Raw genomic sequence first — 14,755 nt, 5'->3', positions numbered from 1 at the left:
GTGTTGAATATGGACTGACAGGGAGAGTCCCATGTACTGGTCTATGCAATCCATAACAAATTTAACAGACAGACAAAATGAGAGACACATTTTTGGAATTGATTGGGATCGAAAAAGCCACTGCTTCTTTGAACAATTCCCCTTTAAGTCAATTGCCTCTCTATTGGGTTACTCAGTAGAGAAATAGAATCATTCAGAGGTAACATTGTTAGTTAAGTTGTGGAATGTGGTCTTTGTCTGTGTAGAACGTGACTGAATACCACGCTGCGATCGACGGCGCCAGCAAGGGGCTGCAGGAGAAGACTGAGGTGCTGCCCCTGGCAGACAGAGACCTGGTCCAGAGAGCCCAGGACCACGCAGAGGACCTCCAGAGTCAAGCGGACGAGCTGGAGTAGTGAGCAGTAGTGATGTTACATAGTAGTGATCTAATCATTGCATCACTCTAAACACTCCTCCTTAGTCCATGATAAATGCACATCACATTGTAGAACCAACCAACTACTAAGCACAACTACACTTGAATATCCTCTACTCCATGATAATGGACACCACATTCAAGATACAAAATCACCACTGAACATGTTTATCCAAAACTGGATAAAAGCACCATTGAAAGGCCACCCTTTAATGTACAGTAGTAGCACCAGTTAAAAGTAGGCCAGCACTTCAGCTATGTTCCTTATCCTCAATGCTTTACAAACATTCTAACCAGACATTGATTTTGTGGTATGTTTCTTTTCACCTAGTAATCTGAAATGCAGTGATGCCAACGGCTTCGTGCAGAAGGCTCTGGATACAGCCAATGTGTACAACAACATAGTCCAGTACATCGAAGAGGCCAACATCACTGGACTGACAACAATGGATTTAGCAACAAGAGCTGAGGATGTAGGTTGTCTGAAATGCACAATTAGCTACATATCATATATTTAGGCTACTGTACAGTGATTTTCGCTTGGTAACCTAAAACTGTGCTGTCTATGGCAGGCCAGCGGTGGGATCAACACCCAGATGGGGTTTCTGAAGACCCAGAGTGAGAATGTCCTCAAGGAATCTGTTTCATTGCGCTCTGAGCAATTCGGTATGACACATTTTCTGGTTCAGCATTGTTTGATTATTGTTAGAGACTAGCTTGTACAGGTTATCCTCAGTGATGATGCATGTGTGAATTATCTCCACAGAGGTTGAAGCTGAGGTTCTGGACAAGATGAAATACATTGAGGAGACCAAGGAGACCATGGATGACAACACCAAAAAACTAGCGGTAGTACTGAAAGATATCAAGGGAATTGAGCCAGGTAAAACACATTATTTTTCTGGCCCATAGCCTATCTAGGGTCTCTGACATACACATCATTGTATTCACTGCCCTTCCAAGGTTGCTCTCCTTATCTCCTTAGTGAAATTTTTTTGTTCTGAATTCCACTCTGATCTTCCAGGCAGAACCACCAAGCGTCTGGAGCTCACCAAGGAGGTGGCTGAAGGCACCCTGAACCGGTCAGTGGAGGTCCTGCAGACCATCACCCCCATCCACGAGAAGGTAGAGGAGTGGGCCACCAACATGAAGAACCAAGATTACTCTGCTGCAGCCTTTGACCACGCTGTAGTCTCTGCTGGGGAAGCAGGTACAGTACACTCATACAGACTACAGCATTTCAATCCTCAACAGAGAAGACTTAATGACTAAGCATTACACTGAAACTAGTAAGTGTAAAACTGAACAGAGATTCTCAGAATAAAATGCTCTGTGGTTGTGGTGGCTTAATAGAAAAAAGTAGTTGAATTATTGTTGTAAATTGTCCTCTTCCTCTCCATCTATGGTGGTGTTTTTAGTGGAGAACCTGTCTGAGCTGGTCCCTGAACTGCTGGATAAGCTGCGTGTGGTGGAGGAGAAGAACCAAGTGAACAATGTGACCACTAACATCATGAGGATCAGAGAGCTCATTGCCCAGGCCAGGAGTGTGGCCAAGAAGGTCAATATTATCACCTTAACAATCACTATATCACAACCGAAATATACTTTCAACCACCTATGATGAGTAAAATCCTATATAGTCTCACGTTACTATAATCCCAAGTCGTGTTTGTAATCAAGGTCGTATGACACGGATATATCATGTTTTGTCACACCATAGGTCCAAGTGTCCATGAAGTTCAACGGTCAGTCATCGGTTCAGGTGCAGCCCCACACCAACCTGGAGGACCTGAAGACAGTGACCACCATCAGCATGTTCATCAGGGTGGACCCAGATAAGGACCCTATCGAGGACCGCTTCATCTTCTATCTGGGAGACAGAAATGTGAGGATGCTCGGGGGAGTGGAGGGACAGGGAATAGGGAGCAAGGCTGGTGCTGGGTTCAGCAGCTTGGCTCTTCTCTAAAGCAGATATGTTTGTCCTGTATAGCCAACTCGTGCTGTTGTGATGTCACTACTATGGGAGTTTGCCATACAGCATAAACACATCTGGGATCAGGATAGCAGCATAGACCACAATGGCCCCTGTGATCTGACTGAGGCATTGTTCTGTTGTGTGCAAGAAGTGGGTGGGTGGGAGGAGAGGGGTGCAGAATGGCCCAGATCTGCTATTGAAACTTCCCAGACTTGGACCCTGAGGACGGCCTGAGATGAAAGGGAGAGCAGCTTGTGTGCAGATTAATGGTTTGTTGTCATTATGTGAGCAGGAGAGGCCTTTGAAAGCAAACGGTTGCCGTTTTTGAAAGGTTTCCAGGAAACCCCTGTTAACAATGTGTGTGCCACTGCCTTCAAAGTCGGGGATACATAAATGGCGTTATCCCCCACCCATAGGGGCTTATTGACAGCAGGGCAGATCTCTCCTCTATGGGCCTCTCTGTTCTCATTAACGATGCTGCTTACCCTGGTGATTCTGCCACTGCTGTAAATTATGCAGTGGTGTTGCTTAGAAATGTCAATCTCAGTGACCATTCGTTGGTTTTATGAAACCAAAGATTTGGATGCTTTGCTTTTCCTGAAAAGAGCACAGGCAGGGATTCCATATTACAGTACATGCATTATATGTTGTATAAAACCTGTAACCTTGGTTTTTGTCCTATATATCATATAGGGTAGGAAGGACTACATGGGTCTGGCAATCAAGAATGACAACCTGGTGTACGTCTACAAACTGGGAGAGGAAGATGTCGAGATCCCACTTGGTTCAAAGCCTGTCAGCCAATGGCCTCCAGTCTTCAACCTCATCAAAGTGGAGAGGTACAGTAGAGTATTTCCTAAGAAACAGATCCACACAGATTGACTATCATATTCTGGAAGCAGATCAGTTAATGCTTTTTAGACAAGACTTCTGTCGTGTCTGCTGTCATGCCATACATGTTTGGCATCATGACTGACAACCAATGACAAAGGACTTGGCTAAAGCACATACAGTACAGACAGAGGTGGAAAAAGTACTGAATTGTCATACTTGAGTAAAAATAAAGATACCTTAATATAAAATGACTCAAGTAAAAATGAAAGTCACCCAGTAAAATACTACTTGAGTAAAAGTCTAAAAGTATCTGGTATTAAATGTACTTAAGTACAGTGGTGGAAAAAGAACTCAACTGTCATACTTGAGTAAAAATTAAATGAAATGCTATACATCAAATTCCTTATATTAAGCAAACCAAACGACACGATTTCCTTATTATTATTATAATATTTTTTTTACAGCCAGGGGCACACTCCACCAATCAGACATAATACAAATTCTTAGTTTGTAAATTAAGTGAGTCTGCCAGATCAGAGGCAGTAGGGATGACCAGGGACGTTCTCTTGATAAGTTTGTAAATTTAACCATTTTCCTGTACTGCTAAGCATTCAAATTGTAATGAGTACTTTTGGGTGTATGTATGGAGTTAAAAAGTACATTATTTTCTTTAGGAATGTAGTGAAGTAAAAGTAAAAGTAGTCAAAAATTATAAATAGTAAGGTACAGATGCCCCAAAAAACTACTTAAGTAGTATTTTAAAGTATTTTTACTTAAGTACTTTACACCACTGAGTACAGATCTGCGACCAGGCTAAAGGTCGTCCATCCATTCACACAGTCAGTACATCTGTCTAGTCTAACCACTCACAGGGAGCTAGGAGGCTGATCTGCCCATGCAGGAGGTAATGGTGTTGATGTGACTGATTATTCACGCTGCTTTGTGTCTCTGTTTTGACAGGTTGGGCAGACATGGCAAAGTGTTCCTGACCGTACCCAGTCAGACATCCACAGACGAGCAGAAATTCATCCAGAAGGGAGAGGCCTTTGGCACCGACTCCCTGTTCGACCTGGATCCTAAAGACACTGTCTTCTTTGTGGGTGGCGTCCCCGCTGATGTCAGGGTACAGTATTACTTTCTAACAGGATATGATACCAGCCTTTGATCAGAGTTCTGTGGCATTGGCTAATGCATAGCAGACCGTTTTCATCATACAGTGTTGATGTAACCTGTACTTCACACAAGACCCATTGACACAGCAGGATTGAATCAGTATTGCAATGATTCTGTATTTACTCTTCCCTTCCAAGATAAGATTCTGAATGTTGTTCATTTGTTTTTCTTGTAGCTTCCACCTGCACTCAGCCTAGCTCCTTTTGTGGGCTGCATCGAGTTGGCCTCTTTGAATAACGATGTCATCAGTATGTACAATTTCAAACAGACCCACAAGATGGATGTAGTTGCTTCAACACCTTGTCCCAGGTATGATATACTGCATCTTGTCCAAACATTTTTGTTGGGAACTTTAGATATTACCTCTGCCTTTAAAGAGTCCACGTCTACATCTGAGGCTTGTTCAGACAAGTCACTTAATGTTGACTTAAATCTAACATTGTTTTCTTTGCCCTATCAGGTATAAGCTGGCATTCTCACAGAGTCGTATCGCCAGCTACCTGTTTGACGGAACTGGATATGCCCTCATCAACAACATGGAGAGGAGGGGTAAATTTGGCATCGTCACCCGGTTTGACATTGCTGTTCGGACAGTAGCAAACAACGGCATCCTGTTACTCATGGTCACCGGGGTAAATATAGCAACAAAAATGTCACCTTTATATTTGAACAAGCAACACAGTCAGTCAGTGATGCAGTGCTATGCCTTGTAATGCTTCAGAGTGTCACGAACGTCGTCAGGGAAATGACCGGACTAAGGTGCAGCGTGGTGAGCGTACATTTTTCTTTATTAAGAATGTCGCCAACAAAACAAGAAACACCAAAAATGAACGTGAAGCTTACTAGGGCTATACAGGCCACTAACAAAGACAACTACCCACAACTAAGGTGGCAAAACAGGCTGCCTAAGTATGATTCCCAATCAGAGACAACGATAGACAGCGGCCTCTGATTGGGAACCACACTCGGCCAAACACACAGAAATACAAAACATAGAATGCCCACCCCACATCACACCTTGACCTCACCAAGTAGAGAAATAAAACGGCTCTCTAAGGTCAGGGCGTGACACAGAGAGCATAGAGATTTACCAATAATGTTTCTTCATCATGTAACCGTGAATTTTTTGTTGTTGTTGTAATTCTTCCATCTTCTTTCCAGGACAACTTCTTCCTGTTGGAGTTGAAGAATGGCTTCCTACGTCTCATGTATGACTTTGGCTTCAGTGGAGGCCCGATCGTCATGGAGAGTAACTCACCCAAACTACAAATCAACGACGCAAGATACCATGAGGTAAATCTAAATCATCCCATTCTCTTTGTGTCTGCAGGGGTGTGCATTCTACAACTGTGGGATGTGAATAAAATAAATGTCCTCAACAGTAATCTAATCTACGCTGTTTTTTTATAGGTGTCAGTGATCTATCATTACTCCAAGAAGTTCATTCTATTGGTGGACAAGAGTCACGTGAAGTCCATGGAGAACGAGAAAAAAACTCTGCCCTTCTCTGATATCTACATAGGAGGAGCCCCCTCGCACATTCTCCTCTCCAGGTGAGTTGTCCAACCAACACCACAATCATGCACTTTCTCACACCAATCCAAGGACCTTGACAGAGGTATAACCTTAAAAGCATAATTGACAATTGTAACACAATATCAACAGATTATAACATTGGGATTAGCCTGAATACAGCTATGCGCTATGAAACTATGAGCCTGTTCCCTCTCCCCCAGGCCTGAGCTATCCTCCCTGGTTGGGCTGAAGGGCTGTGTGAAGGGCTTCCAGTTCCAGAAGAAAGACTTTAACCTCCTGGAGGAACCAGGCACTATTGGCATCAGCAGCGGTTGTCCTGAGGAGTACTTTGTATGTACTGTAGTCCACATTAAACTCTACTAGACAAAGCATATTCAGAATCAAATGAACTACAATAGTTGACAATATCCCTGTTGTGTCTTGGATTGTCACAGATGTCCCGTAAAGCCTATTTCACTGGAGAGAGCTACCTAGGATCTGCAGCAAAGATATCTCCTTTCAACACCTTCGAGGGAGGCCTTAACTTCAGGACACTGCAGCCTACTGGTCTCCTGTTCTACCACAGCGAAGGGGTATACTGATTTATTCTTAAATCAAGAATGCTCTCTTTTTAATATGAGTTCCAAAAGGAACTACAAAGGACATACAACTGTTATAAACTCTCCTCTGTCTTTCTCCTCCAGTCTGATGAGTTTACCATCACCCTTGAGAATGGAGCAGTGGTATTGAACTCCAGAGGCACTAGAGTCAAATCACAGAAGAAGCAGTACAATGATGGAATTACCCATTTCCTGGTAGCTTCAGTGAATAATGACAAGTAAGAATCCAATGTATGGCTCCCATGTACAATGTGCTTTTACGGATTGCCCTGCTGTTAAGGCACTTTGAGATTTCTTCATATTTGAAAGGTTTCTTTGAATATAGAATAGGCTATCATTATTCATTGCACTAATTGGCTTATGAACCATCTAATGCTATCCTAGGTATGAGTTGGTGGTGGATGACAAAGACAAGCATGAGAAGAAACGTCCGACTGCTGCCCCATCAGCATCCACAGTGAGGAACTTCTACTTCGGAGGCTCTCCCAGCAGCAGCATCAAGAACTTCACTGGCTGCATCAGCTATGCCTACATCAGCAGGTCACACTCTCTCACTGCCACAGCACTCAGACCACATTAGAAATACATAGACAGGATTGCAACTCAAGTTGCAATGCATTTGATGAAATGGATTGTCATGGATTGCATCTATATAGAGAAGTCACTTAAGTGATTGGGAGTCCCATAGGGCGGCGCACAATTGGCCCACCGTCGTCCGGGTTTGGCCGGTGTAGACCGCCATTGTAAATAAGAATTTGTTCTTAACTGACTTGCCGAGTTAAATAAAGGTTACATTTAAACAATTTAAAATAAAGCAATTTTATGGGTGAGCTGACCTCGTCCACCACCAGTCAATGCTGAATGTGTTTCTGTAAAGAGCATTTTATTAGCGAGTGAACAAGTCCAAGTTTGCACACTGTTAGTGAGCCTGTTTCCTTTCTCCAGGGACTGCTGTTATGAGAGCATGCTAATTGATCATTTGGCTTAGGTTGGTTGGTGAAAACCTAGCTGCCTAGCTTTATCTATGAGAGGAGGAAAGCCAGGCTCACAAATAGAGCTGCTGTTGAGAGCCGAGTGGGAGTACAAGGAGTGTGTTTCCATGGAGACAGAGTTGTGTGTGTGTGAGTATCTCTATGGCTCTTATGTCTTTGGCACTTAGATGCTATTCCCTCTCTCTCTCTCTCTTCAGACAAGACAGAGACATTGAGCCAGAGGACTTTCAGAAGTACACTGAGAATGTCCAGACCTCTCTGCAGGACTGTCCTGTGAAGCGACCACCCGCTGCCCTGTTCTCAAAGCAAAGTAAAAACTCTGCCAAACCCAAGCAGGGCCATACAAGGAAGGTATAAAGACATACATTAATTTCCATACATGTCAGTGAACACAGTTTGCTACGAAATGTCAATTTACATTTTTATTCATGCCCATCTTGGTATAATCAATGCGGAAGGAGTACAGAATTAATCAGTGAATATTGAACTAGAGACATGCATGCATTGACTCACTACTAACAGTCAAGTGACTTCCTTTGTCTCTCAAAGGTGGGCAGAGATAAGTCCAACCTCCCAAAAGGCCTGTTGGGACTGAATAGTGATGACCAGGAGCCAGGAGAGACAGAGGAGACGCCCTGCTACCTGTCCCCCAGGCCCCGTGCCACCCGCCATGCCCATCACTATGGGGGCACTGCCAACAGCAGGCAGGAATTCACAGACATCCCAGGGTCCCTCTCTAAGAAGTAAGGCCGGGGCTAGGAAAACATTGTGGGTACATAGGTTGACCAGAAGTCAACCAGAGGTCAATCCTGAACTCACTCTACACATGAACTCCACTTTGGTTTCTTGGTCTAAGTACTAGTCACATGCTCTCTGGTCTAAGTACTAGTTCTTATGCACCATCCTCCCCCAGGTCTCACTTCTCCCTGTCCCTGAAGACCCAGTCCTCCTTTGGCCTAATCTTTTATGTATCAGATGAGGCGGAGGACAACTTCATGGCTCTCTTCCTGGCCCATGGCAAGCTGGTGTACACATTCAACCTGGGTCAGCAGAGGGTCAAGATCAAGAGCCTGGAGAAGTACAATGATGGAGCATGGCACAATGTAAGTGAATGTACTTATTCCCCACTATCCATACAAAAATACATCACTTTGATCTCTGACAGTATACTGTCATACAGTATACCAGACCTGGGATAACTATAGTTTTAACTATGCTTTATAAAAATAAAAATAAACAGGAACGAATAGTTGACTACAACTATTTCAATACAGATCCTAAGAACGGACTACTTTTTATAACTAATTGAATACAGATTTCAGAAGGTAACTACTTTTGTAAACTATTAAATACAGATCTGTGCTCCTGTACTTTTTTTAACTGAAAATTATCATAATCCATTGGATAATTTGTCAATTTTCACTTAGTTTTTAGCTAGTCTTTATAAAAAAAGATATATACTGTCTATGACCATTTCATAAATTGTATAATTGCGTGATATTAAAGCATTTTGCATACCCACTCCCCCCATCGGTCCACTGCTTTGATTGGTGTAACGTTAGTTAAAAACCACGAGTGTCTCTCCAGATAATGAAAAGGAACTTCGTGCATGATCATGAGCAAAATCATTGTAGCCGATCATTTCACTTCCCTTGTGAGAACCATGAGCTCAGGCTGACTTGGCTTTGCTGTACCCCAGCCAAAGCCTGCCAAGAGCCTACCAAAGGTTGCACCGTGTCCATTACAATGTAGAAAAACGCATATCAGCTATCTTTCTATACTTATCCATATTACCGGAGCTTCATCTTATTCTTTCTTACTATTTCTATGGCATATTCGCAGACACAATTTATGGAAGATGCCAAACTTTGAAGATAACAATAGATGGCAAAGTCAAAGATAGGCCAGTGGTTTCCTTCTGTGGTGAAGTTTTCCCTAAATCAATGCTATGACAAATCCAGTGCGAGAACAAGCCACAGAGCCAGCTGGCTAATCTTTTGAATATGGTGGAGTTAAAAAAAAAAAACCCGGCAACAATAAATAATATTAGCTAGCTAGATAAGGTTAGCAAGATAGCTAGCTAGATAAAGTTAGCAAGATAGCTATGTAGATAAGATTATCAAGATAGCTAGCTAGATAAGGTTAGCATGCTAGCTAGCTACACTGACAGCTGTCAGTGCCCTATTTATTGATGTTTATTAACTCCATGTGGAAATTCCCCACACCCAGTTTGTGAATATGTATCAATTGCCTTCATCATTCTTCGGAGGTGGAACCTAAACATCCATTCATTTTTTATTTAACCTTTATTTAACTAGGCAAGTCAGTTAAGAACAAATTCTTATTTACAATGACGGCCTACACCGGCCAAACCCAGACGATGATGGGCCAATTGTGCGCCGCCCTATGGGACTCCCAATCACGGCCGGTTGTGATACAACCTGGAATGTAACCAGGGTGTCTGTAGTGACGCTTCTAGCACTGAGATGCAGTGCCTTAGACCGCTGTGATACAGCCTGGAATGGTACTAGGGTGTCTTTAGTGACTCCTCTAGCACTGCGATGCAGTGTCTTAGATCGCTGCGCCACTCGGGAGCCCCCCAAAGGCACGTTTCATCTCTAGGACAGGAAATTACATGGAAATAGTTGCGGGTAACTTCCCCTGGGGGGGGGTCTTTTAACACCTAACAACACTTTGAACTTTTTAAAACACTTTTAACATAGGCCAGGCCCTGTTGTTACCTCATGTCCCAGCGATAATGCCTTGCATTACGCCTGTGAAGAAAACACTTCAATTTGCTCAACTTGCCATTGGCTCAACCATCGGCTCAACTTACCCCATGGCAAAACATTTAACTGTATTAGCCCACACAGTTACAAGGATGCACTTTCATGCTAGGTTTAAGACCTCATATTGAAGCTTATAGAGACCTCAATTGAACAATCTTAAAAGTATCTATTTTTGTTTTAGATACGAGCATCATGAAACCTCTAACACAATACATTTATTTGACGGTGAAAAATCTGTTTTTTGGACCTAACCACTTTTTTCCGTGTGGTTTCTTTCTTCATATACTCCATAAAATAATGACTTCCAAAATATTTTGGCAAATTATTAATTTGTGTATGCTTTTCTAGAAACAAAGGTGGCTCAATTTACCACTTTGGCTCAACTTACTCCACTCTCCCCTACAGAAATATATAATTCTATATTAAGATAAACCACTAGTTTTTAGCAGTGAGATACTCCAACACTTCAGTGTGACAGCTCTGTCCTGTCTCTCCTGCAGGTTATTTTTATCCGTGATGGGAATCTAGGCCGATTAGTCATTGATGGGCTGACAGTGCTGGAGGACAGAGCTCAGGGCTCCAACGTTTCCTGGCACATCAGAAGCCACCTCTACTTGGGAGGGGTGCCCCCAGGGAGGGCCCAGAGGAACATACAGGTAAGATACACCTCTTAGCACCCAGGGGTAGTACCAGTCAAAAGTAGTGCACTTACTATATAGGGAATAGGGTGCCATTTGTAGCCAGTAGCCTACTGAAGGCAAATGGAGCAGAATGTGACAAAAGTTTTACAGTGGAATCCTGGAAACACAAAGCCTGGCCAATAATGTTGAAGTAGGATAAAATAGTTTAGATCCTGACCTCTCCAAACAGAGCATTGCAAGAGATGTTTGGGTGATTTATGGTCCTCTAGTCTTTTCTGGCATTATATGTTCACACTGGGAGCCATCCAAGTATTTTCACTTCAGACTGCTGTCTTCAGATGATACGGTTCCCACAGAGAACAGGAAACCACCAACGTGACCCCTCTCTGCAAGACCGTATTTGTTAGTGGAACATATTTTCCAGACATTACCACTCTACTCTACTACCATGATAGGACCAGTCTAGTACTACTCATTTACGCTTCCTTGTGCTGTATTTGTCTCCTATAGAGAAACTCTGCATACAGCTTCACTGGCTGTGTGAAGAACCTCCAGCTGAATGGCCAATGGCTGTCCTCCGTGTCCCAGACCTTCGGGGTGACGCCGTGTTTCGAGGGACTCTCCGAGCCGGGGACATACTTCTCCGAAGAGGGTGGATATGTTGTCTTGGGTAATACACAAACACATATTATTCTCCTCAAAGCCCTTCTGGCTTCATACTGTGGTTGAACCATTCCAGATTCATTTGAAGTATGATACCAAACGAAAAGCTTGTAAAACATTGATTTGCTGCAATCTTCAGGACATCATATCGTTTTACACTAATAGTTTTGCCAGGGTCTGGAACTGTTTGGAAACAATGAGTCAGTTATATCACACGCCATTTTATATTTCCTCTGGAAAGCAGACAAAACCTTTGGGCCGCTCACCAATTCCCACACAGACAGTGAAGCAGAGAAACTCTAGTCAGGATAGGGGAATACAATATCCCCAGTGCAGCTGTGGTGAAAATTTGGCCTGGTGGAAAAGTCGAGGGCACGGAGGACAGTTGCAGACCCAAAACTCTTGGGAGCCGAGCTGCAGCTGTTTGAATGAGGGCAGAGCAATTTCACACCCTACTGTGGCCGGCTAAGTTTCACACGTGGACATACCTCATTGGGCCGAAGGGCAGTGAAATATTCCAGGTTACAGACGTTAAAGGGGAGGTTCAGAATAGGAGGGGGTTGTAAAGCAGACTTTGCTTGAACTTCTCTTTCCGTCCGTCTCACTCAGATGACACGTTCAACCTGGGGCTGAAGTTTGAGCTGGTGGTAGAGGTGCGCCCCCGTGTGGCATCAGGGGTGCTACTACATGTGTACACAGCAGCCGAGGAGTACCTCACCATGTATATCCATCAAGGAGCAGTAAGCCACTAATACAAAGTCATCTGTATTCATTTGCTGATTTTCTATTTGTAGATCTTGGACTTGTCATCAATGCAAGTGTTGTTCTATGCTCACAGGTGGTGGTGCTAGTGAACAACGGAGTTCGTGAGTTCTTCACTCAGGTCACTCCTAGACTAGGCCTGTGTGATGGGAGCTGGCACAGGATCACAGGTAAGAGGCTTCCCTTCACTGACTGCCCTGATTTAAACAGGATGGGACCATGATTTATTTACACTGATTGGCCCATGTTATGTAGGTCCATGACGATACCAGTATTGCGATGTTTTGTCCATGTCAAAAAAGAAAAGATGAAGCAGACTTTACTATTTGGTTCCTTAAAAAATCTGCTGTAAATAAAATATTGTGTGATATAGCTAGGAAAATAAACGAATGTGACTGATGACAACATAATGGTTGTTTCCAACATTAGGGCTGTTTTTCTAAAGAAGTTAAATCCGCTTCGAGTTTTGTTTTCTTTCCATGATACTAACGAGTATCGCGATACTGGTATCATCCGGCACTAATGTTATGTGCAGTGACTGATATGTGCAGTTCCTTCCTGCCTCCTCTGGTTCACAGTGATTCGAGATGCCAATGTTGTCCAGCTGGATGTGGACTCAGAGGTCAATCACGTGGTGGGACCACTTAACCCCAGCACCCAGAGTGCCAGGACCCCTGTGTTCATTGGTGGAGCTCCAGGTCAGTAGCAAGGCCATGCATCTCTAGACTACTCAACTCTCATACTAGTTGTTAAACACTACTTATAACACCTAATTCCTGAGATCCCATCCACAAATCACATCCAAACTGTAACAACTTTGTATAGGTTGCTGGGGGGTGAAATTAAGAAAAAAAGGATGCTGCCAAAAAAATAATATGAACTACATTACATTTATAGTAGTTTCATCCAATTACTTTTTATGCTGTGTCTTTAAGCAGTAGCTGTAAGTAGTAATTAATGTGTTTATAATGTTATTTATTATCTATCGTCCTAGAATCTCTTCTTCCAGAGGGCATTGCGACTAGGAGGGCCTACACAGGCTGTATGAGGAAGCTAACTGTGAATGAGAGCCAAGTGAGCTTCAGTAAAGCTGCCCTGGTCAGCGGGGCCGTCAGTGTGGGCTCCTGTCCAGCTGCCTAAAGAGCCTGTCATAACCAATACAGGCCAGCTCTCCAGCAACAAGACTGACCAAATTCTGCTTCATAACTATCTATCCTTGTTCACCAATGCAAAATGTGTTGTTCTTTGGTAAAGAGAATGACCCAGAAATGTAAACCACCCTCCCTATGAATTAGTCTAGTTTCACATGAGAATTTTTTTTTATCAAAGAGTCTCAGTGTTTTTGTTTCTTTGAAGGACTGCAACATGTTGTGATTAAGGACCACTACATTTCCAGTGCTCATATTATAGCCAACTGAAGAAGGCTTGTAAATGTATCTTCATTCTCTTAATCTACATTGACAGTACTCATAAATCACACTCCCACTCCAAAGGGACGGGTTTGTTTAGTCTACGAGAGCTGTGATGTGCTGTAGAAGTGCAACCAACTCCAGTTCCAGACAATGCTTCCACTACCCTATTTTGTAATCTCAATGTAGCCACATCTTTGTCTTTTCTATGTTTTTATTCATTTAATTTATAAGTTTATTTCAAATAATATATATACACTACCATTCAAAGGTTTGGGGTCACCTAGAAATGTCCTAGGCTTTCGAAAGAAAAACACATTGTTTGTCCACTAAAATAACATAAAATGTATCAGAAATACAGTTTAGACATTGTTAATGTTGTAAATGACTATTGTAGCTGGAAACGGCAGATTTTTTAATGGAATATATACATAGGCGTACAGAGGCCCATTATCAGCAACCATCACCATTCTGAAACTCGCCAGTCTATTCTTGTTCTGAGAAATGAAGGCTTTTGCCCATTTTGAATCTTTTATTTTTATTGGCCAGTCTGAAATATGGCTTTATCTTTGCAGCTCTGCCTAGAAGGCCAGCATCCTGGAGTCGCCTCTTCACTGTTGACGTTGAGACTGGCCAATAAATGGAATAGCTGTCAGGGGTGTGTACGGGAGGAGAAAGTCAGGTGCAGGAGAGCAGAGTGTAATAAACAGGCGCACTTTAATTCCGGTCCAAAAATGACAGCACATAAGAACAATAACGTGCCAAAAACACGGAACATAGCAAAAGTGTAGCGCCTGACAAAATCCACATAACAATAAACAATTACACACAAAGACATGGTGGGGAACAGAGGACTAAATACATGCAGTAATTATGGAATGAAAACCAGGTGTGTAATGGAACAAGACAAAAAAAATGGAAATATGAGAAATGGAGCGGCGATGGCTAGAAAGCCGGTGACGTCGAT

At 42.9% G+C, this 14,755-nt stretch overlaps 1 protein-coding gene across 1 annotated transcript in view; it reads left to right on the top strand.

The window, feature by feature from the left end:
* Nucleotides 1-14,110, top strand: part of LOC120024359 (laminin subunit alpha-4-like) — a 37,832-nt gene extending 23,722 nt beyond the window's left edge. Inside the window, exons 15-40 of the mRNA XM_038968583.1 lie at nucleotides 246-394; nucleotides 747-888; nucleotides 988-1,081; nucleotides 1,182-1,298; nucleotides 1,440-1,625; nucleotides 1,834-1,973; nucleotides 2,136-2,300; nucleotides 3,084-3,229; nucleotides 4,185-4,347; nucleotides 4,573-4,706; nucleotides 4,858-5,029; nucleotides 5,559-5,690; nucleotides 5,808-5,950; nucleotides 6,134-6,263; nucleotides 6,368-6,505; nucleotides 6,617-6,750; nucleotides 6,917-7,072; nucleotides 7,722-7,875; nucleotides 8,074-8,267; nucleotides 8,438-8,627; nucleotides 10,814-10,969; nucleotides 11,465-11,624; nucleotides 12,227-12,357; nucleotides 12,456-12,549; nucleotides 12,958-13,077; nucleotides 13,374-14,110. Of these exons, the coding sequence (XP_038824511.1) occupies nucleotides 246-394; nucleotides 747-888; nucleotides 988-1,081; nucleotides 1,182-1,298; nucleotides 1,440-1,625; nucleotides 1,834-1,973; nucleotides 2,136-2,300; nucleotides 3,084-3,229; nucleotides 4,185-4,347; nucleotides 4,573-4,706; nucleotides 4,858-5,029; nucleotides 5,559-5,690; nucleotides 5,808-5,950; nucleotides 6,134-6,263; nucleotides 6,368-6,505; nucleotides 6,617-6,750; nucleotides 6,917-7,072; nucleotides 7,722-7,875; nucleotides 8,074-8,267; nucleotides 8,438-8,627; nucleotides 10,814-10,969; nucleotides 11,465-11,624; nucleotides 12,227-12,357; nucleotides 12,456-12,549; nucleotides 12,958-13,077; nucleotides 13,374-13,519 (3,786 nt within the window). The 3' untranslated portion in view covers nucleotides 13,520-14,110. The remainder of the gene's footprint in view (nucleotides 1-245; nucleotides 395-746; nucleotides 889-987; nucleotides 1,082-1,181; nucleotides 1,299-1,439; nucleotides 1,626-1,833; nucleotides 1,974-2,135; nucleotides 2,301-3,083; nucleotides 3,230-4,184; nucleotides 4,348-4,572; nucleotides 4,707-4,857; nucleotides 5,030-5,558; nucleotides 5,691-5,807; nucleotides 5,951-6,133; nucleotides 6,264-6,367; nucleotides 6,506-6,616; nucleotides 6,751-6,916; nucleotides 7,073-7,721; nucleotides 7,876-8,073; nucleotides 8,268-8,437; nucleotides 8,628-10,813; nucleotides 10,970-11,464; nucleotides 11,625-12,226; nucleotides 12,358-12,455; nucleotides 12,550-12,957; nucleotides 13,078-13,373) is intronic.
* The last annotated feature ends 645 nt before the right edge of the window (nucleotides 14,111-14,755 follow it).

The sequence above is a fragment of the Salvelinus namaycush genome, chromosome 29, assembly GCF_016432855.1.
Source record: "Salvelinus namaycush isolate Seneca chromosome 29, SaNama_1.0, whole genome shotgun sequence".
Classification (NCBI taxonomy): domain Eukaryota; kingdom Metazoa; phylum Chordata; class Actinopteri; order Salmoniformes; family Salmonidae; genus Salvelinus; species Salvelinus namaycush.
The sequence above is the reverse complement of the archived record's forward strand: the minus strand, read 5'-3'. Positions and strand labels throughout refer to the sequence as shown.